This window comes from Lepidochelys kempii, chromosome 5 (genome assembly GCF_965140265.1).
Source record: "Lepidochelys kempii isolate rLepKem1 chromosome 5, rLepKem1.hap2, whole genome shotgun sequence".
In the NCBI taxonomy this organism is placed as follows: Eukaryota; Metazoa; Chordata; order Testudines; family Cheloniidae; genus Lepidochelys; species Lepidochelys kempii.
In genome coordinates, this window is record NC_133260.1 from 119,756,504 (window position 1) to 119,776,959 (window position 20,456).

Genomic DNA, 20,456 nt, shown 5'->3' on the forward strand with positions numbered 1-20,456 from the left:
AGTCTACTTCCCTTACTGTTTTTTTCCAGGCTACAGCTTAGTGTAGCAGTTCTTTTTCTTTTGTGAGGACAGAATAATGGACTTTTAAAAAACAATTGTTCTTCCACAGACACAGTGACAGCTACTGGGCTTTAGACTTTCAACATTTATCAGTGAAAAAGGAAAAGATCCCTCCTATTTGAAATACATATATATTTCTAAGTCTGGGATTCTCAAACACGGTCACGAGATTATTACAAGGGAGTTGCAAGCTGTCAGCCCCCGTGCATGGCGGGGCTCCAGGCTCTCAGTCCCAGTCGGTAGGGCTCTGGGTATGTGCCAGACACTGACAGCCAGTGCAAGCACTCCTGGTGAGGACGCACATCACTGACAGAAGGAGCTAGTGTGGTCATACGAAACTGATTTAGTTACTGCAGCGGCTGCACGTCAACATAACTTAAGTCAACTTTGTTTTATAGTATAGACATGCCCTCAGTCTGCTGTGAAAAGTGATACTGACAAAGTTCTTTTTGCCCCCCCCCCAGTATTAAACAGTAACTATTTAAAAAAATAACTTTTCTGGTTATAATAATAATTTGATAAAATGTGTTTTAGTCTTAATTTAAAAGCAGTGAGAAAAGGTAAATTCATTTAAAACTAGAGTTATAAATTCAGCATTTAAAATAGTGTTAAATACAAAAATGTTTTTAACTGATAAGGGGGTCACACTCAGAGGCTTGCTGCGTGAAAAGGATTGTCACCACAAAACATTTGAGAACCACTGTTCTAAGTAATTAAACTGCCTACAGTGGGGCTTCTATTTCTTGTTATACCTCAGTAATGTCAGAAACCCATTTAAACAATGGCAGGGGTTAACAGAAGAAAAATCTGAGTAAGCGTGACATCAAGTAGCTGTCTTCAATTATTTACCCAGACTGTCTTTTGATCATCTTAGAAAGGTGATGATACAGTTAGCATTCTGCAGTTTAGGTACAGAAGAAGCAGGAGAAAACAAAAAAAAAAAACTAGAAAGACATTACTGGATTTGATCTTACTCTTAGGGTATGTGCCTACACTGCAATAAAAGATCTGTCGGCACCAGGTCTCAGAGGCCAGGTCAATTGACTTGGTCTCACAGGGCTCAGGCTGCAGGTCTAAAAACTGCAGCATAGGTATTCAGGCTTGGGCTAGAGCCCGGGTGCTGAAACCTGTTGAGGCAGGGGGAAGATCTCCGAGCCCAGGTGCCAGCCTGAGCCCTAATGTCTACACTGCTATTTTTAGCCCCACAGCCTGAGCCCAAGTCAGCTGAGACTCTGTGCGGGGTGTTTTTCTTTGCAGCTCATATGCTAAAAGACTGAAGATGGTATGTGGGGAAAAAAATGGTGATGCACAGGCATCTGGTCTGCTAAACTTGTCAGTTTACACGGACAGCTCAGATCCAGACTTCTTCCTAATGGTTTTCCATGTGCAGTTTTAAGTTATACCAGACTTAAAGACAAATGACATGCCTGGAAAGTAAATATTACATTGGGTTCAAAATCTGATTTAAAAGTGTCTTATTGCTTTATTGGGACTCTTACAGAATTCATGTTTACTTCAATGGCAGTCTGGTTCAATGTTTGTACAGAGGCATTGACACCTTTTTGGAAGAGGTCAAGCTAAACTATGCAGATTAAAATGATGGCAGAATTAAACATGAATTTGTTTTGTGAATTATACAATTTTTCTTTTGTAAAATAAAAAGAGCAACCATCAGAAAATAGATTTTCTGACTTCAGGGTTTTTTGTTTTTTTTAAAAAAACTGAAAGATTCCATGGATATATTTTATACAATGTGAATACAGTATGGCTCTATGAAATTATAACTTCTAAAGGTTTATACACTTCTGAAAGAAAATTTTTAAGTTAAACTATTAGCAATGTTCTGTTTTCTTGAACTTAAAAGTGCATAAATTCAAGGATTTTACACATTTCTCAGACTTTTTTTTTTTTTTTTTTAAACAGTCTTACATACACAAACCACACCAGGTGTTTTGTTTTCAGGATTTCATCATTTAAAACAGTTCAGTGTAAAACTTGTTACATCTTTTTTTCTGGGGAGTCAAGCCAGTAGGATCTGTCAATAAGTCTCTTTGGCAGTCTTAATATCAAAGGTGGTCTCTCTGAATTCTCTACAAATGATGCTCTGGAAGACAGCAACTGACTGGATGATTGAGTTTGTATAGTTTCAACATTTCTCGGTAGAGTTCCCATGTCAGATGCACTACTATCATCTGCCACTGCAAGAGTCTGCTCATTTGATGTTTCCTGAAATTGGCGATCTACCTTTCCAGAGTCATCACCTAAGTCTCCCCTAGTGGTAGTAATACTGGAATCCTTGTCCAACAGTCCACTTTCACCATCTACTGTGTACTCATCCTTACAATCACTTGTTCCCAGGACAGGGGATGGAGTCTCATTTTCTCTCTCATTAAACTGGGTTGTGGTTGTCCAAGAGATACTACTGTCACACTCTGTATTTTCTTGTATTCCAGTCTCCTTATCACTATCACTGTCAATTGTAATCACAACTGGAGAAGAATGTGATGAGTTACTTGTATGATGTCTCCTGTGTTTCTTCTTGTGCTTTTTCTTTTTCTTTTTATGATGTCTGGTTGTGTCACTAGCTTTTCCTTCGTAAATAATCTCTACGCTTGGACTTCTTGTATTTTTTTTCCTCTTTTTATGTCTACTGCCAACGCTTGCTTGGTTGTCTAAAAGGCTGTCCTGATTTTTGTAGCAACCACTGTATTTTGACAAAGACCTCTGGAGGTCACTTCCTTTCCCTTCACAAGGGCTTGTTGCATTCTCCTTGTGTGCATTCTCCAAGTGGCGAGTTTTGTATTTCCTTTTTCCACCAGGCTTTTCACATCGCATTCTATCAGAAGTAGTCCGAGATCTATTACTGGATCGACTCCTTGATCTGCGTCTTTCATAGTAATAATATCGGCTTTCATTGTGACTTCTCTGATTTCGAGTATTTGTCCTTTTAGAAAAAGACTGTATTCTGTACTCTGGACTAGCCGACTGCCTTGAATAATGAGCTCTGGCCTGAGTTCTCCTCCTGTACGATGATTCATAGCCATCTCTGTCCATGTTTCTACTGTAAAAAGTGTATTCCCACTGGTATCTACTTTGGTAATTATCTCTTACATAATAATGATCACTGTCTCTGCTCCTCGATCTTCTTCTGCTATGATCATTACTCCGGGATCTTGATCGGCTTACATCTCTAGATATAGTGCTCTCACTACTTAGAGACACTGTCTGGCTTTTTCTAGATAAACTTATGTCTCGAGGTTTTGACCTCCTTGTGTCTCTTTTGGTCCTATGTCCGCTACTATCTCTGCTTCTTGATAGTCTACTTTTTAACCTTTCTTTGCTGTGATGTTTCCTCCTGGTTCTCTGTCCATGGCTGTCTCTGTTGCCAGAGTGTTGTGAATATGATTCTGAACTCCTTGATCTCCTCCTCCTGGATAATCTGTGGCTGCATGGAGAGCACATCCTATCCCTTCTTGTAGAGGAACTTTGTAATGAGTCCTTTGTAGACAAATCTTTTATTTTAGTTGTATCTTTCTCATTCTTTTTTGACTTCATCTTTTGTGAGGGTGAGGTGCTGCTTTTATGGCTATATTTACCATCCTTAGATATAGGAGAGCATGGCGATGAGCACCCACTAGCATCACTGACGCTAAAAACGTGAAACTGGATAGGCTGTGGTTTCTTCACATCCTCACTTTTCCCATCATCAACTGACTCCTCAGAGTCTGAGGACAGCTCAACAAGTTCTGGTGTTCTTTCAGCTAATGGCTTAACATACCCAACAATGACACAGTTGTCTGAAGAAGTATCAGTGTCACCATCTGGGGCTGCATTATCTTGTAACTGCCCTTGCAGTTCAGTTCCATTTCTACTAGGATCTTCATCAGAAGTTTCCGAAGTATCCAAAGGAGAAGCCATGGCAACATGAACCGGCTCAGAGCTAGAATACGATGGCCCTGGAGTTTCATCATCCCAAGGTGCCCGATCAACGCTAGTTGTAGATGCATTATGATCTGGTTCTTGGGAATCTGTCTCATCTGGAGATATTGTAATAACTGATGATTCCGACTGGCTTCCTTCTTCATATGAAGGAGCAGGACAATCATAATTGGCATGCTGATCGTATGCCTCTATGTTAAAAGGACATCGGGCAAAGCTGATGAATTCATGTAAAAAGTGGTTAGTACGATGGAGCAAAAAAGGCTTTAAGTCATCAGAAAAGGCCTGACTCTCCAAATCATATCTAGTCACATTACTCATGATGATATGCTGTACAATATTGACTAGAGACCCATGGGCACCAAACAGGACTGTTAGCTCACGCTTCAGCCACGGAACTAATCTGTGAAGACAAGCGGGGTTCATGCGGAAAAACTCAGCTGAAATGTCTCTATAACGACCACCATCTTGAATATTTCTAACACGCACACCAGAACGATACAGAGCTCTTCGGAAATTAATTATATCTTGTTCTTGAATTTGCCGCAGTGATCTACCCTCTGCACTAGCTTGTCTCCTTGATGCAAGCCGTCTAATCATCTGATGAATTCCTCCATCTCTTTGCCCCACTGGTTGACCAGATAATCCTTCAAATAATATCCCATTATCTGGAGGTGACAGCGTTCTTCGAGAAGAGGAACTCCTTCGAGGATAAGCTGATGTATGACGTTCCCTTGTTAACGTAGTACGGTAACGAAATCTCCGCCCATCAGGACTAGCAAAAGAGCCATTTTGCAAAGGCCTGAGTACATACTCCTTGAAATCATCTTCAGCTCTCACTGTATGGAAGATAGAATGGAAAGGCTGTTTGCAGAGTGGACATTCAGCTTTGTTTTTTGACCATTCCTGTACACAACGAAAGCAGAACCTATGCAAGCAACGATCTAAGTAGGCCACATTGTCAAATCTGTCCAAGCAGATTGGACATTTAGAGTCTGGAGATGTATCTGTTGGCATTGTCTGATGCAGCTTGCTTGTGCCAGCTTTAGGTGAAAAGCTGCTATCCACCGTAAACTCCTCAGTTGTTGATGTCATGTTCTACAAAAGAAAAATGAGGCAAATATCAATAAAAGCTTTGCTAAACTTTTCCTGATCAAAAAAAGCGATATGAAAGTGAACCAAACAAACAACTAAGCTTGTAACAGTTTTTTCTGAGAGTCGAAAATTAAGAATGAACAGCAGCAAGCGCTGCTAACCCATTAGGCCAGAAGAAATTGACATGTAACTGCTTAAGTTATTAAGCTCCCCCTGCAGTCTCTCCCCCCAGAAATTTAGGAAATATTGGTGGTTAAATAACACCCTAATGCAAACAGAGCAAAGGAACAACTGGAAAGATATATGGAACCAGATGCTCATGTTACGTAAACCAGGGATTCTTCATTGAAGTGGAACTACCCTGATTTACACCATCTGAGAATCTAGCCTGTTAGGCAGAGAATTGCCCAAAAGTCTTTATTTTTAAGCGTAGCTCACCATCTGTGTCCCAAAACATTTTAGATCAATACACAAGAGAAAGTTGGTTTACTATCGTTCAGTCTGTTAGGTGGATTACCAAAATATACATTTTGGTTATTCATCTCTAAGCTTTGATGAGCCACAATTTCCAGTAACTGGAAAAATGTAAATCACTGATGTTTGAGTTACTCCCATTCTTTAACTTCTCCTGTCTTCATTTTAGTGTTTGTTCTTCCCACCTTGTAAGCGTCTATTTTTTATTTTCCATATTTTTTCCAGGAGCCTCTGCAAGGTCAGCAGCCAGTTTCCCTCTCCAGTCCTTCCACCTATAAAGCAACTTCTGGGATTGATGCAGACAAAGTCAATTTTCTTTTGCATAATGCTGCTATGGGAAATTGACTAGGATTGAATTCTCCCCTAGTCAGTTTTACTCACAGCCAGTATTGCTTTGCTCAAGCACTACTTTGTTGGCCAATTGTTCACAGGCCAAGGTGCACCTGAATGAATGGGACAAGTGGTGGGAAAGTATGGAGACGCATTTAGGTTTGTGATTGGCCACCAATCATTCTAAGATGCCTCAAATTCTTCTACGGATAGCCAGGGGAGATCACTGTTTCAGCAACACTTCTGCACTTGATTTTTACATCATGTGACACAATTCAGCAGATAACTACTTCTGTTGACATCAACATATATTTATTTTTGGCAATTACTTTTAAATAGGTACATTAAATAGGTTTCAGAGTAGCAGCTGTATTAGTCTGTATTCGCAAAAAGGAGTACTTGTGGCACCTTAGAGACTAACAAATTTATTTGAACATAAGCTCACGAAAGCTGTGACTTACCAACTATTAAGTGTACACATAGCAAATTTGTTTAAAGTAACAAAGAACTTAAGAGCTCTTGCCTTTAAAAAAGCCCTGTGTTGGTGTTTTTGAGGGTTTTTGGGTTTTTTTTAAGACCCACTTAAGGGTTGCAGACATCCTAGAACAATCTTTGCCAACACTGACATCACCAGCCAAGCAGACAATTTCATACATAAGCTCTAGAAATTCTGAGATGCTGCCACCCTCCCGAACTTCCTGTTTTGGGTACAGGCTTTTATTTTTAAAATTATTATTATAACATTTTAGTGCAAAGGGTAAATAATTATAGTTGTTTATCTTTTCTATACTAGGTAGGTTTCATCAGCTGGCTAGTTCCACAAAAGATCAAGATGTTTTTCATAGTTGTTAGACTTCATATAATGGTGTATTTTTTGTATTTTTTAAAAAGTGGTTAATTCTCTAGTGTCTGATCAAGCTGATTATCCTATTAATTCTACTATTATTTTTGGTCTCTGTACTACCACCAGTAATTGTGATCTAACGGAAGTGTATTATTTATGTAGCTAATACTACACACACAAAAAATGTTAAAATAATTTTAAGGTTGCAAAGTCAAGCACTCAAAAGTTAGGAAATGCCTGAATTAATGTAGCCCCTTTTTGCACATGCATTTTGATACAGTCTTTAATTACCAGTCCAAATTCCCCATCCCCTCCAACCAACTTCTGGATCCTCATTTGATCTCAATCTAAATTGCCTTGTCTCACACCAACTCCTTGTTCCAATTTCCTTTCCTAGTCTGTTTCAATCTACACCCTGGCTGCTTGCCCAGACAGTTCCCATCCACCCCACCGCCCTCAACCCCATACCCTACCTCAGTTGCCACCCTTCCCCAAACAGTCCGCTTGCCTAAACAGTGCCAGCCTCCCACTCACCACACGCCGAGGCTCCTTAACCCAATCTACACCTCCTCCCTAGGGTTGCCAACTGTCTAATCACACAAACCCAAACACCTCTGCCCCACCCCCTGATCTTTCCCCAAGGCCATGCCCCTGTCCCGCCTCTTCTCCAAGGCCTCACTCCACTACCTCTTCTTCCCCCATCCTCATTCACTTTCACCAGGATGGGGCAGGAGGTTGGGGTGCAGGCTCTGGGCTGGGAGGTAGGGCCAAGGGGTTTGGAGTGTGGGAGGGGGCTCTGGGCTAAGCCTGGGGCAGGGGTTTGGGTGCAGGAGAGGGTGAGGGCTCCGGGCGGGTGGCACTTACCTCAGTTGGCTCCTGGAAGCAGTGGCATGTCTGGCGGCAGCTCTGCACTCTGCCCCTGCCTGAAGGCACTGCCTCCGCAGCTCCCATTTGCCATGGTTCCCCGTTCACAGCCAATGGGAGGCGCAGAGTCGGTGCTCGGGGTGGGGGCAGCACATGGAGACCCCTTGGCCACGCCTCCACCTAAGAGCCGCAATATGCTGCCCTCTTCCAGGACTGGCGCGGAGCCAGGGCAGGTAGGAAGCCTGCCTTAGCCCCGCTGCACTGCCAGACTTTTAACCGTCTAAAATCTCCCGGATTGGCTTCAGTGGTCTCCAGGAGATCGAGCCCAATTCCAGGAGACTCCTGGCCAAACCGGGAGGGGCTTGGCAACCCTACTCCTCTCTGCCCACTCAGGTCTGGTTCTTCAAACCGATCACATTTGAGTCAAGCTGCTCTTCCTCCAAATTCCTAGACACAAGCAGGGGGAGCACTGACAGCACAGGAGATACAGTCTCCCAGCTCTCAGTGCCTGGTGCTGCAACAGCCAGCAGTAGCAATTGCAAGTGAAGTCCTACTCAGCCCCTGTGGCCCTGACTGCAGTATGTGTATTCCAAACAATCTTCAGCTTCAGTATTTAGTTGCCAAACTCATAAGTCTCTACTGATCATGTGTGAACAGAGATTTTTCAAGGGCTTATAACTTGTCCATATTTGAGCCTTCCCATTCTCTCCCCAGAAACAGGTCCACACCTAAAACCAGGGCAATCCCCTTGCCAAATTGCAAAGAATGGAGGCACTAGAGCTTCTCAACAAAATAGAAAGATTTTTATTAATGTAGGCAAAATAAGTCTTCCCTAATCTTGTTCTCAAAAACAGCTGAACCATTATTTGCTGAAATTATTTCAGCCCAAATAATTGACATTTGGCAATGTGATAAGCGGGGAAAAAAAATTTAAAAAAAAAAAAAAAAAAAGATGCATCAGGCACCCATAATTATAGATGGTTCTACCAGCTACACCTGTAATATAACTGGACAAGAACTCAGTTAACAACTCAATTGATACATGAGACGACATATAATCCAGATTATTTATCCACAGCCGTACAGACTCAGCAATGCTCAGAGTAAACTGTAGTGTCTGTCTGTCACTAATTCAGCAAATATGATTACAGGACCAAGGCAGCAGAACTCAGGGCTTTGGAGCTGTGCTCTGGCTCCGCTCCAGCTCCAGGCTCCACTCCAAAGCCCTGGCAGAACTGTTAAGTATGAAGATACCACTGTAATAGTTGGTTTTCTGACCATAACTTTAATATGTTATGTGCAGCAATTTGTATACAATTCAGCTGTTGCAAACATGTGAACAGATGTACTATAAAAACATTGAGAATTGATACTTTTTTTTTTTTAACAAGACAAGCTGAGAACCAAAGTGTATACAAAGCTGTGTGCACCAACTTCATTTCTGAACACTGAAGTATCTCTCCCAGCCTGAGAATTTCAAATTCAAAGTATTTCTATTTTGACTATCATTATATTCGTTGATATATATATTTATATCATTAATCGTTATATTAAGGACTAGAGTGTGGCCTGCTAAATTTTCAGGCTTTAAGCGAATGAGAGATATGAAATCCTGGGCAACTGACTTGATAAATCTCACTGTGGTCATGTACAGTTGGGCTTGGTGTTTCTATTTAGAACTGTTATTTGACCCGTTTTGAAAACGGAAAGCAATGAGCACTCTATTGCTCTCCATAGGAAGCCTACTTGAGGACAGCTGGTAACTACCCCTGTATGTTACTGTCAAACTCTCCATATAGCCCTAATGGGAACAGTTCGACTCATCTGGCATACTGGCTCAGCCTCCCAACAAGGCACTGAGTGGCAGGGGCTGCAAAGTGCCTGTAAGTTCACTCTCCCTCTACACACAGATCTACCACAAATCAGGCAGAATCCAGCTGGGCCAGGAGTGCGGGGCAGGGCTGCCAAAGTACTCTCTGCTCAGTCTCCCTAGCTCCTGCTGACCCGAACTCCTGCCCCAACTCTCGTCCCTGCAAGGGTTTAGGGAATGGGGGGGGGGGCGCTCACGAGCTGGGGGGAGGGGCTACTGACAACTCACCTGCGGAAGCACAAGGCACCCACCACTCCGTTACTGGCTCTTTACCTGCACCTGGCAGGAAGGTAAAAAAATCTGACCCATATGGGGCGGAGCGGAGCATTTCCTGAACCAGGCTAAAGAACAGATTCCCGACAGGGCTGGGCACGACACCGCCTCTGCCCAGGAGCCCTCCCGCCTCACAGACCTGCCCGCCCGGCCCTGACTCTCCACGGACCCGCTGCTCTCAGTCCCAACCCCGGACTCCGCCATTTCCCGCCCAGCCCCGGCGCGAGCAGAAGGAAGGGGGGAACCTCCCCCGGCAAGGGCGCGGCCCGCTCCCGCGTCCAGCCTCCCTCCCTCCCGCCCGGCCCGCTCACTCACAGCGGCGCCGCCGTCCGGTGCCGGCGCTTCGCCCTCCCCGCGGGGCTGCCCCGTGTCCGCCGCTTTGAGTCTCTGGCGGCGGCGGCAGCGGGCGGGGCCCGGGCCGGGGCCCGCGCGCGGCTCTTCCCCCCCGTGACGAAGGCGGCGGCGGCGCCCCCGCTCTGTGAGGTAATTCAGTGGGTCACCCATGAAAGCCGCCTGCCGGCGGCCGGGCCCGGAGAGCGACCAGCTACACACCGAGACGGCCGGGCCGCAGGCCAGACAGACACCCCGCAAGGGCTGCTGGGATCGGAAAAGACTTGGTCGGAGCTCCACGGCTTACAACAACGCCCCCTCCGCAGCCTGCAAGTGGGCGGAACGCCGGCCACGTGACCGCTCCGGGCCGCCATCTTGGCTGCGGGCGGCTTCGCCCGGAGATGCTTCACAACCCGCTCATGCCGCTCGCTTTGCGCAGGGTTGGCGCTTCCAGGCCCCAACCAAAGATGGCGGCTCGGAGCGCGCGCCCGTCTCGCTCTGTCTCCATGGTGATCTCCCCTTGCCGTGCCCCACGCACGCGCCGCTCCCAGCCCGCACCATGGCGGCGCTGGGCCGCAGCGCCCGGGACTGGCTTTACTCGCTGGTAGGTGCCCGCGCCGCCCCCCGGCCCAGCGCACGGAGCCGGCCGACCCCACCTTGCGGGGGGGGGACGCGCCTGCACCACCCCCTCCCCGGCGCGGAGCGAGCCCGGCCCGGGCTGGTGGGAGAGTGCAGCAAAGCCTCCGCTCTCGGCTCCGTGCGGTCCCTGGCCGCTGGCTGGGGGAACGGGGCGCAGCCCTGCGTGGGGAGCAGGTACCACACGGACGGTTCTGCCCTTCCAGCTGCCCTTGGAGGCCCGCCTCCTACGGGACAACCCCGGGGCGGCGTTACGCTCTGCACCGGGCACTGAACCTAATTCCATCAAGCCGTCGGTTCCAGGGCCTAGGAAGCCAGAGATCCTGCCTTCCTTTGAAGCACTGAATGCCAGGGCTCAGAGCCAGAAAAGACCATGCTAACGCAGGCAGGTACTATACCAATCCTGTCCCCGCCATTACCCTATATAATCAGTATTTCATTAGTGTCTGGCTGGACACCTCAAACTTTTAGGCCAGGGATGGTAAGTGATGACCATTTTACAAATAGTTTAAATATCAGACCAATATTCAATGCACGTAAACATTTTTATTGGTAATGCACCATACCTACCTTTCCAAACATTATATATTTTCTTCTAACAGATTCTTCTCACCATTGTATTACTTTCATGGGGATATGTTATTTATGCAACAAGAATAGCGGCTCGGTGGCAACTTGAGAAGGACTACCCCGATCAAATGTTGAATTTTTAAAGGAAACATGACAGATTGACTGCAGCTGGATTTTCAAACCTGAACACATGTAAAACCAAATTTGAGGACAGAAAAGATTTCCAGAGTACCAGTTTAAGTTATGACCTGACCACAAAAGTTTAACAGTGGCAGAAGGCTTCAAGAAAAAAAAATCAAGCTTTCTGCACAATTAAAAGGATCAACAGAAATACAGGCAATGCATGTTGTGTGACACTGAGTTTTCTTAACAAATATAGAAAATGAGCACTAGACTAAGAAGTAGCCAAGGAAGAACTGTACACCAAGTGTATGTTCAGTTTGTTTGCAGAATGTCTTCTCTTTTACAGACAATGTCTTTGCTAAAGATTTTGTAATGTTTAAAATATGGTACAGATGTTTATGTCCAGCAGTATGGCAGTAAGTAACATTATTTAAGCGTGATTCAACATTTTCCTTCAGTTCATATTAGTAGTATTTGGCCCTCAAAATAGTTTTATTCAGCCATTGTCAGTAACAACTTATACATAGCAACTCTTTCCTATTAAATTTGATTGTGGTAAAGTTTTTCATTGATGGATTAAGCAAGTGTAACTGTAGCAGCCTCAACCGAGTTGTGTTTAGAGGTCCGCAGATGTGTCTGGCATCTTGGCTATGCCTAGTAAAGTGCTAGTCACATACGTTACAGTGACATAACTCATACTATCTTCTAGTGATATGGTGTGCTGACCTTCAGGAATAGTCAGGTCCAGGGTGGTTGACGAATTCTGGAATACTGCTAGTCAATAAAGTGGATTGAGTATTTGAAATAGGGTTAGTTCCTGACAGGAACAAGTATTCATAGAAATGTGAGTACGAATCACTATTTGTCACAGTTCGTTTCTGTTTACTCATCTTATTTTGCTGTTGATTCATACAATTAAAGCTATCATGTTTTACCAAACCCTTCTCATACAATTCTTTTTTGCAACATGATCTGTAAGATTTTGTAGTTTATAAACATTACAATATTGCTTGAGTGTTCATAGTTCAGGTAGGACTTCCACAATGAATGAAACAAAGAGGCTATGTAAAATAATCTTAATAAAATTATTTCTCAATAATATCTGACTTAAAAGTAGGACAGTTACTTTCCAAAAATCCTTTCTAAATTTTACTGCACTTGTGCATTACCTGCTGAGCTGATATGTTTTTTTGCCGTGTCTTCCTGTTTGGTTAAATACAATTACATGAGTAGAGATACATAATTGGTTGCTACAATGGATAAAATACAGATAATCTGTTGCCTATTAAGACAAAAAGATTGTATTACTACTAGTACATTGGACTGAAGCCTACTTCTAGAGTCCATTTCATACAGTCAATCATGAACAGTTTGTTACTATGAGAGTAACTTCCTTAACTAGCCATTTATTCTCTGCCCTAAAGAAAGGTCTGGAGATGGTGTTTTCTATTCCTGCTATACCTAGAAGGAAATAAGATAACATGAGTGTCTCTTGAAAGTGACTTTATTGTTTTATATACATATCTGGAGATATTTAACACATTTTTATAGGAACAAAGCTAGAGTTTATAACCTTCAGTGATGACCAATAGGTTCTTCTTCCATTGGTGGGATTATTTCTCCTGTCTCTAGAATTCTGTCACCCTAATGAAATCAGAAAGATTATGGTGAATATTTTGTCATGGGTCACATTACTATCTAAAATATATAATATGCAAGAGCATAAAAGTACTATTATTTTTATGAGAGCGCCAATTGAGTGAGGCAATATCTTTTAATTGGATCATCTTCGGTTGATGAAACAAGTTTTCAAGGGAATATTATCCATTCTGAAGAAAATAATTGATGCTTCTAAAGGTCTATATCACAATGTTTTTCTTAGTCAGCATTTAACATTTCTTTGTACCAAGTGCCCAAAGTACTGAATAGTTATTTTAATTTTATTCCCTGTACCACTGTTGCCCTCACACACCCACCTCTCCCTTCCCATTTGTTTTCTTTATCTATGAGGCTGACATGTTACAAGAAAATATTTATTTGAATTAACTCACTGGGAATACTTTGGGCTTCACTGTAATAACACCATATGGCATTTTCTGCAATAAAAAAACAGATTAGTCAGGATAAGCTTTTTTTAAAGATGGCTGAAAAGCTGTTTTCCATATTGCCAAAAAGGTGAAGCATTGATTACAATTAATATTAAGCAGACCCGCTTCTCCCCACTAGGTTACTCTTAGTTTAAAACCAGAAGTATAGAGAATAAAAACACCTCAAACAGGACAAGTCTTCAAAATACTTTATAAATGAAAAGGCTCTCCCAGGGTAAAGAGCCACAGGTGGCCTAATAAGAGTGTTCGCTGAATCGTGGCTCAGTGATAGTGTTATTACTTCTTCAGGAAAGCAGTGAGCTTTGTTCTGTCAGTGACTAGTAAAGGAAGCAAGAGTGAGCAAGACCAGGGTTACAAGTAAGCTACAAACAAAACATAAAACAACCTCTTAATCATCAAGGCTTATGCAGTTTGAACTAACCTTGTCTTACCAAACATATAGAGGAAGCAACATAAAATTATCCAAACATAAGAGGGCTACTCAGCAAACATTCATTACAACATGTAGCTCTCAGTACGTGGGCTGTGAAAAACCTGGTTTCCCCCAGAATAAACTAAATGCAACTTAATGGATTTTTCCATTCTCTATGGGCACTTTGAAATATTTACATAAGAGTTTCCAAGTTTTCTGATACTAAAAATATTAGCTTTCCAAGGCTGAAAATTAAGTCTATCTATTCTAGAAAAGTTAAACGGGAAATGAATAACCTTGATATTCTCCTTATACGTAAGAGGACATACGTTACAGAACTGTCTAAAAGCCAAAAGGGAAAGACCATGAATGGAGTCATTGGTGACTAAAGGGAGGCACAGGTACTCAGGGGAATCAGCTGTCACTGGATATTTGACAGAGAGAGTAGATCAAGTTATAACTGATGGGAGCCAGAATGTTGCAGCTGAGTGGGGGATGTTGTGGGCTGTGGCTTGTGGGGCTACAGTGAACGGGATGTATGTCAGAGCTACTGGCATGTCCGTTGAGGCTAGGGGATGGTGGCTGGCATGTATGTGGGATGTGAGGAGCATTCAGGGAGTTGTGTGGGGTGGGATATGTATGGATGGGGGAGCTTTACTGACTAATTTACCGCAGGTGGAGGGGGGGCAATTTCCCCAAGTATACAGGGCCCCAAAATTCTTTAATCCAAGCCTATTTCATGAGGTGTTTTTTCTTATTTTAATTGTAGAATCAATACTGCAGGCAGGGGATTAGAATGTTCAATGCTTAATCCCAGTGTATATAATTGCTGAGTGGGCCTATAGATGAAAACTGTGTCAAGAAACAAGCAACTGAATGGACTGAAGTAGGTTGTTTTGTTTTTTTAAAGAAAAAATGTAAGCCTTATCAACAGTTACTAAGCAGCAAGAAACAGAAAACAGTTTTGTTCATCTGAAGTATTACAGAAATTTGTTTCTTTGCATACTTCAGGATCAAGTGTGCCAACAAAGGACACTTGTCTATTGAAGTGGAAAAGCAGAAGCACTGAATAGTTTTATAGTCCTGCAAGTGAAACCTTTTCAACACCACTAAAGTGTACCCAGACAAAAATAAAGCAAAATAATTCTCAGATGCAGTCACCCTTAACTTTTGACTTCATGGTAGATCACAGATGGTGTGTTTTTCGAAGTATGGGGGGTTTTAAGGAGAAAAAGTGGAAGTGTTTACAGGGCAGGGAAGTAAATGGTATTTGTTGGGTCAAGCATATACCTTCTGCATCGAAATACAACATGCAGGTTTCTATACTTACCATTACATGGTATTTGACATAGTAGTGAATAACCCAGGCAGGAATAAGTATCCATCTTACAGTAAATACACCACCTTTGTACAGCTTGAAAGTCTGGAAACAAAAGTAAATGAAATTTCATGTTATTTTCCCTTAATTTTTACTATATATAAGCCCCCACTTCAACCTTTAATACCAGCTTTGTTTTTAAATGTCTAGTAATTTTTTAATTGAATTTAGCATTCAAAAGTGCTGGCTTGACAGATTTTATCTCTGGGCTTATTTATTCACAGGAGAACCCCGCAGCAGGGTCGGAATGGGGGCTAGGGGACCCCTCTGGGTCAAGGCTGCCCCAGGGTGGGAACCCCTCAGCAGAGCAGGGTTGGAGGACCCCTCTAGGGAAGGGGAGCCGGGCCTCGCTGACCTGCAGCCGCCAGAAGGAGCCCGGCTGCAGGAAACGCTCCCAGAACCTGGCCACCGGCCCGAGTTTCGGCGGGGGCAGGACGGGCTCGCGCGGACTCAGCTCCTGGTCCTTGAGCCAGCGGCGCCGCAGGACGCGCAGCTGCTGCAGCCGCAGCTTCTCGTCGGGGGTGTAGCCAGACATCCCGAGCCCCGAGACGGCCCAGCGCCGGAAACGCGACCTTCGCGAGCACAGGACACCCCGCAAGCGGCGCGCGCGGGTGGCGTCATCACACACCGCTCCCCGCTGCTCAGGGAGACGAGCCGTCTATGCGCGTCGCCGGAAGCCGCGCCTCAGTGCTTCCGCTATCTTGTGTTGTCAATCACAGACGCTATCCGGAAGGGATAGGCTGTATTCCGCCCCCTGCTGGTGGGAGGCCACATGTGCTGCCCCAGCTCAGGCACAGGCGCGTGGCGGCCCCTGTTGCCTGGCCCGCCCCCTGCTCCTGGGAGGCCGAATCCGCAAAGGCCCTGGGGGGCCATTGCGTGCGCATGCCCATAGCAGAGCGCAGGGCGGGCCGGGCTTGGTCTAGGGGAGCTGAGTGTGTGGGGGGAAAGGGGGGCTAAAGACTGGTGCCCTAGGGTTGCCAACTTCCTATTTGCGGAAAACTGAACACCCTTGCCCCGCCTCTGCCCTGCCCCTTTTCTGAGGCCACGCCCCCTCCCTCCATCACTCCCCTCCCCCACCCTTACTCATTTGCACCCGAGGGGCAGGGCCGGATTAGCGCAGGGGCTCTGGGGGCTGCAGCCCAGGGCCTCGGGCTAAGGGGGGGCCCACAAAAATAAATCCATAATTAAATACAATTCAGTGGCACCAACCCGTCGATCACGATCGAGGGGTTGATCCTGGAGCCTCTGCCAGTCGATCGCGATCTCTGGGCTGCTGAAAGTCCGGCCGGGCTCAGGCAGGCTGCCTGCATGTCGTGGTCCCACGCCACTCCCGGACCAGCAGGAGCGGCCTGCCCTGCGCACTGCAGCTTCAGCCCGTCACCAGCCGTGCATACCCACCCCCATCGTCAGCCACTGGACCCCCCGGACTTACCGCTGGTGGGTGGGCAGCTGGTGAGCAGGGATCTGGCCGGCACAGGACCCACCAGTATTGATTTGCGGGGGAGAGGGAGAGGGAGACAGAAAATATGGGACAATTTGCCCGTTTTTAAGAAAGTCAGGACATCTGCAGGAGGGCTTAAATACGGGACTGTCCCTTTAAAAACAGGATGTCTGGTCACCCTAGACAGGGATGGAGGGGGCACTGGGGGCAGTTAAAGCTTGGCACGTGGGGTGGGGATGGAGGGGAAGCTGTGGGAGGGGGTGGTAACAGCTGGTGTGTGGAGAGGGAGTTGGAGGGGGGAGCTGGTGAGAACTGGGAATGCCAGACAGAACATTTCCCTTTGGAAGATGCAGAATCTAAACGTTTTGCAGGAATTTGTTCACTTCTCCCCAAATCTGGGGCAGACCAGAGCATCTGGTGCAGAAACAGGCCTGAGTTCATCTCCCTGAGCTGTTAACAGAAACAGCCAAAGCAGCAGGACACAGTGTGCTCCATGTAACATCACACCCAGAAACCTATACAAAAAGGACGTTAAGGTTGCAAAGTCAAGCACTCACCAGTGCAGCAATTCTAAATTTAAACCTTTGTAACCGTCATTCAGCCACCTTGGGCATCATGGTACAGGTTTTAATTGCACCATCACATGCTATGTTTGACACAGGACCCTTGCCCCATCCAGTGTACACCATAGATGGTGCTCACTTACTGGGGAGTCATTCAGTATTTCTTTTTATCCTCATTATTCCGTGTGTTGCCCCAGGCATTATTTACTGCCCATCCAAACCCCACAACAAATGCAGAATTACTTTCCTCATAGATTTTTCTGTGGTGCTGTCACTGTAATATGTAAAAAGAAAAGGAGTACTTGTGGCACCTTAGAGACTAACCAATTTATTTGAGCATGAGCTTTCGTGAGCTACAGCTCACTTCATCGGATGCATACTGTGGAAACTGCAGCAGACTTTATATACACACAGAGATCATGAAACAATACCTCCTCCCACCCCACTGTCCTGCTGGTAATAGCTTATCTAAAGTGATCATCAAGTTGGGCCATTTCCGGCACAAATCCAGGTTTTCTCACCCTCCACCCCCCCACCCCCCCCACACACACACAAACTCACTCTCCTGCTGGTAATAGCCCATCCAAAGTGACAACTCTCTACACAATGTGCATGATAATCAAGGTGGGCCATTTCCTGCACAAATCCAGGTTCTCTCACCTCCTCACCCCCCTCCAAAAACACACACACACAAACTCACTATCCTGCTGGTAATAGCTCATCCAAAGTGACCACTCTCCCTACAATGTGCATGGTAATCAAGGTGGGCCATGTCCAGCACAAATCCAGGCTTTCTCACTGCCCCCCCCCTTTTTTTTTTCCCCCGGGGACACACACACACACACACACAAACTCACTCTCCTGCTGGCAATAGCTCATCCAAACTGACCACTCTCCAAGTTTAAATCCAAGTTTAACCAGAACGTCTGGGGGAGGGGGGTAGGAAAAAACAAGGGGAAATAGGCTACTGTGCATAATGACTTAGCCACTCCCAGTCTCTATTTAAGCCTAAATTCATAGTATCCAATTTGCAAATGAATTCCAATTCAGCAGTTTCTCGCTGGAGTCTGGATTTGAAGTTTTTTCGTTTTAAGATAGCGACCTTCATGTCTGTGATTGCGTGACCAGAGAGATTGAAGTGTTCTCCGACTGGTTTATGAATGTTGTAATTCTTGACATCTGATTTGTGTCCATTTATTCTTTTACGTAGAGACTGTCCAGTTTGACCAATGTAAATGGCAGAGGGGCATTGCTGGCACATGATGGCATATATCATATTGGTGGATGTGCAGGTGAACGAGCCTCTGATAGCGTGGCTGATGTTATTAGGCCCTGTGATGGTGTCCCCTGAATAGATATGTGGGCACAGTTGGCAACAGGCTTTGTTGCAAGGATAAGTTCCTGGGTTAGTGGTTCTGTTGTGTGGTATGTGGTTGTTGGTGAGTATTTGCTTCAGGTTGCAAATATGTAGTTTGTTACAAGCATTAATGGGTTTATTTTCACAACACCCAACCGAGGTGAGGCGATATCAGCACTTTATACATGGGGAACTGAGGCACAGAGTCTGTCTCCTATTTCCATCTCAACCTCATTCCGAGTGTACACCTCCTCCCTTTTTCCCCTGCCTGGCCTTCCTGAGCAAGCTGAGCCCTTCTATACCAATAATGCAGTCATGTGAGTATCCTACCAAGTTTCTGTTATGCCAACTATGTCATAGTTGTGTTTATTAACTAGCATTTCTAGTTCTTCCTGCTTATTCCCCAAACTTCGCACATTAGTATACAGACATCTAAGATATTGACTTGATTTTCACTCTATATTCTCTCTTGTCTCTCCCTTATCCCTGCTATAACAGCCCATGCCCCTCCCCCAGATTCTGACTCTTCTCCCACATCAAAGCCCTGATCACTAGGTTAGCCAGTCTATATCCAAAGATGCTCTTCCCCTTCCTTGATAGGTGGACCTCATCTCTGCAGAGCAGTCCTTCTTTCTGAAACGGCATCCCAAGGTCAAGGAAGCCGAAGCCCTCCTGGTAACACCATCCTTGCAGCCAGGCATTCACCTCCAGGATGCATCTGACTCTGCCTGGTCCCTTACCCTTGACTGGAAGGATCAAAGAGAATACCACCTTTGTTCCTTCACCTTTATTCCCAGAGCCTTTAGTCTCTTCTGATCTGCTCAGGTTCACACCTCACAGTATCATTAGTGCCACATGGATGAGCAGCCTGGGGTAGTAGTTAGAGGCTTGAATGATCCTCAACAGTCCCTCTGCAACATCTCAGATATGGGCCCCTGGCAGGCAGCATACCTCTTGGGATGCCATGTCAGGCTGACAGATGTCAGAAGAGAGTCACCAACCACAACTAACCTATGTTTCCTTCTGGGAGTGGTGGCTGCGATCCCCCTAGCCGTGGAGGTATATGGCTTCTCCTCCTCCACCTTCAGGGACAATTCCTCATTGCTCATTGACAGAGCAGCATAACTGTTCTTTATCATGATGGTTGGTGGGTTGGGAGCAGGGGTGGAGCACTGCCTGCTGTCAGAAGTAAACAGCAGCCAGCATCCTCCCTGTGACAGAACCATATCTTCCTTTCCTGGTGGTGAGACAGCAATCCTCTCTAGCTGGATAGCTTCCTTGACCTTAGAGGTCTTCATATGAATACTCTCAATGAATTTCTAATGTTCATGGATGCTCCTCAGCCTAGCCATCTCCTCCTGTAGTTCTTCTACCTGCTCCCTAAGAGATTCCACCAGCAGACACCTTCCACACTGGATGGTCCCCCCAGCCTGGCTTTCTGTGGAACAATTTAATGAGGAACAATTAGCAAGTTCATGCAGTAAGTGGTGGATGACTGGATTCTGACAGGAAGCCCACTCCTGTTGGGACCAGGCGGGCATCACTGGGAGTTGCGGGGGAGAGTATGCTCTCACACTGCAAAGTTTATCTGTGTCTGGCCTAGGGCTGTCCCACATGTATAGTCATACTGTCTCTCTGCCCTTACACTACATTATAATATGCTTAGACAATATTCCCCTTTTCCATTGAGGTCTTGCAACAGGTTACTGTTTCACAGAGTCATAGAAATGGAGGGCTGGAAGGGACCATGAGAGGTCATCAAGTCCAGCCCCCTGTACTGAGTCAGGAC

General features: G+C 45.3%; 3 protein-coding genes across 6 annotated transcripts; 1 reads left to right on the forward strand and 2 right to left on the reverse strand.

Annotated features, from left to right (window-relative positions):
• Positions 1 to 574: 574 nt before the first annotated feature.
• Positions 575 to 10,385, reverse strand: TOPORS (TOP1 binding arginine/serine rich protein, E3 ubiquitin ligase). Of its 2 annotated transcripts, none has more exons than XM_073345586.1 (2): positions 10,065 to 10,385; positions 575 to 5,097 (listed from the first exon to the last, which is right to left on the reverse strand). In XM_073345586.1, exons 1-2 carry the CDS (start codon positions 10,251 to 10,253, stop codon positions 2,059 to 2,061), a joined length of 3,228 nt encoding a protein of 1,075 aa, XP_073201687.1. In that variant the 5' UTR covers positions 10,254 to 10,385; the 3' UTR covers positions 575 to 2,058. The 2 variants fall into 2 exon arrangements, with proteins under 2 accessions (XP_073201687.1, XP_073201688.1); XM_073345587.1 differs by lacking the exon at positions 10,065 to 10,385 and adding an exon at positions 9,705 to 9,945.
• Positions 10,240 to 12,347, forward strand: SMIM27 (small integral membrane protein 27). Of its 2 annotated transcripts, none has more exons than XM_073345588.1 (2): positions 10,240 to 10,683; positions 11,318 to 12,347. In XM_073345588.1, the coding sequence occupies exons 1-2, from the start codon at positions 10,252 to 10,254 to the stop codon at positions 11,426 to 11,428; spliced, it is 543 nt and encodes a 180-aa protein (XP_073201689.1). In that variant the 5' UTR covers positions 10,240 to 10,251; the 3' UTR covers positions 11,429 to 12,347. The 2 variants fall into 2 exon arrangements, 1 of the variants encoding a protein (XP_073201689.1); XR_012159123.1 differs by lacking the exon at positions 10,240 to 10,683 and adding an exon at positions 10,690 to 11,196 and having other exon boundaries at positions 11,318 to 11,406.
• NDUFB6 (NADH:ubiquinone oxidoreductase subunit B6) lies at positions 11,242 to 15,982 on the reverse strand. 2 transcript variants are annotated; one of them, XM_073345590.1, is made up of 5 exons: positions 15,662 to 15,982; positions 15,259 to 15,351; positions 13,460 to 13,504; positions 12,982 to 13,052; positions 11,242 to 12,869 (listed from the first exon to the last, which is right to left on the reverse strand). In XM_073345590.1, exons 1-4 carry the CDS (start codon positions 15,839 to 15,841, stop codon positions 12,984 to 12,986), a joined length of 387 nt encoding a protein of 128 aa, XP_073201691.1. In that variant the 5' UTR covers positions 15,842 to 15,982; the 3' UTR covers positions 11,242 to 12,869; positions 12,982 to 12,983. The 2 variants fall into 2 exon arrangements, with proteins under 2 accessions (XP_073201691.1, XP_073201690.1); XM_073345589.1 differs by lacking the exon at positions 11,242 to 12,869 and having other exon boundaries at positions 12,897 to 13,052; positions 15,662 to 15,979.
• Positions 15,983 to 20,456: the final 4,474 nt, after the last annotated feature.

Bases quoted from the DNA above. Each gene is read 5' to 3' on its own strand.
- SMIM27 (XM_073345588.1), top strand. From the start codon at position 10,252: ATGAAAGCCGCCTGCCGGCGGCCGGGCCCGGAGAGCGACCAGCTACAC. The intron at 10,684-11,317 runs GTAGGTGCCCGC...TTCTTCTAACAG, and splicing joins GGGACTGGCTTTACTCGCTG to ATTCTTCTCACCATTGTATT.
- TOPORS (XM_073345586.1), bottom strand. From the start codon at position 10,253: ATGGGTGACCCACTGAATTACCTCACAGAGCGGGGGCGCCGCCGCCGC. The intron at 5,098-10,064 runs GTGAGTGAGCGG...TTTCTTTTGTAG, and splicing joins CACCGGACGGCGGCGCCGCT to AACATGACATCAACAACTGA.
- NDUFB6 (XM_073345590.1), bottom strand. From the start codon at position 15,841: ATGTCTGGCTACACCCCCGACGAGAAGCTGCGGCTGCAGCAGCTGCGC. The intron at 15,352-15,661 runs GTCAGCGAGGCC...TTTTGTTTCCAG, and splicing joins GCTCCTTCTGGCGGCTGCAG to ACTTTCAAGCTGTACAAAGG. The intron at 13,053-13,459 runs GTGAGTTAATTC...TGATTTCATTAG, and splicing joins TGAAGCCCAAAGTATTCCCA to GGTGACAGAATTCTAGAGAC.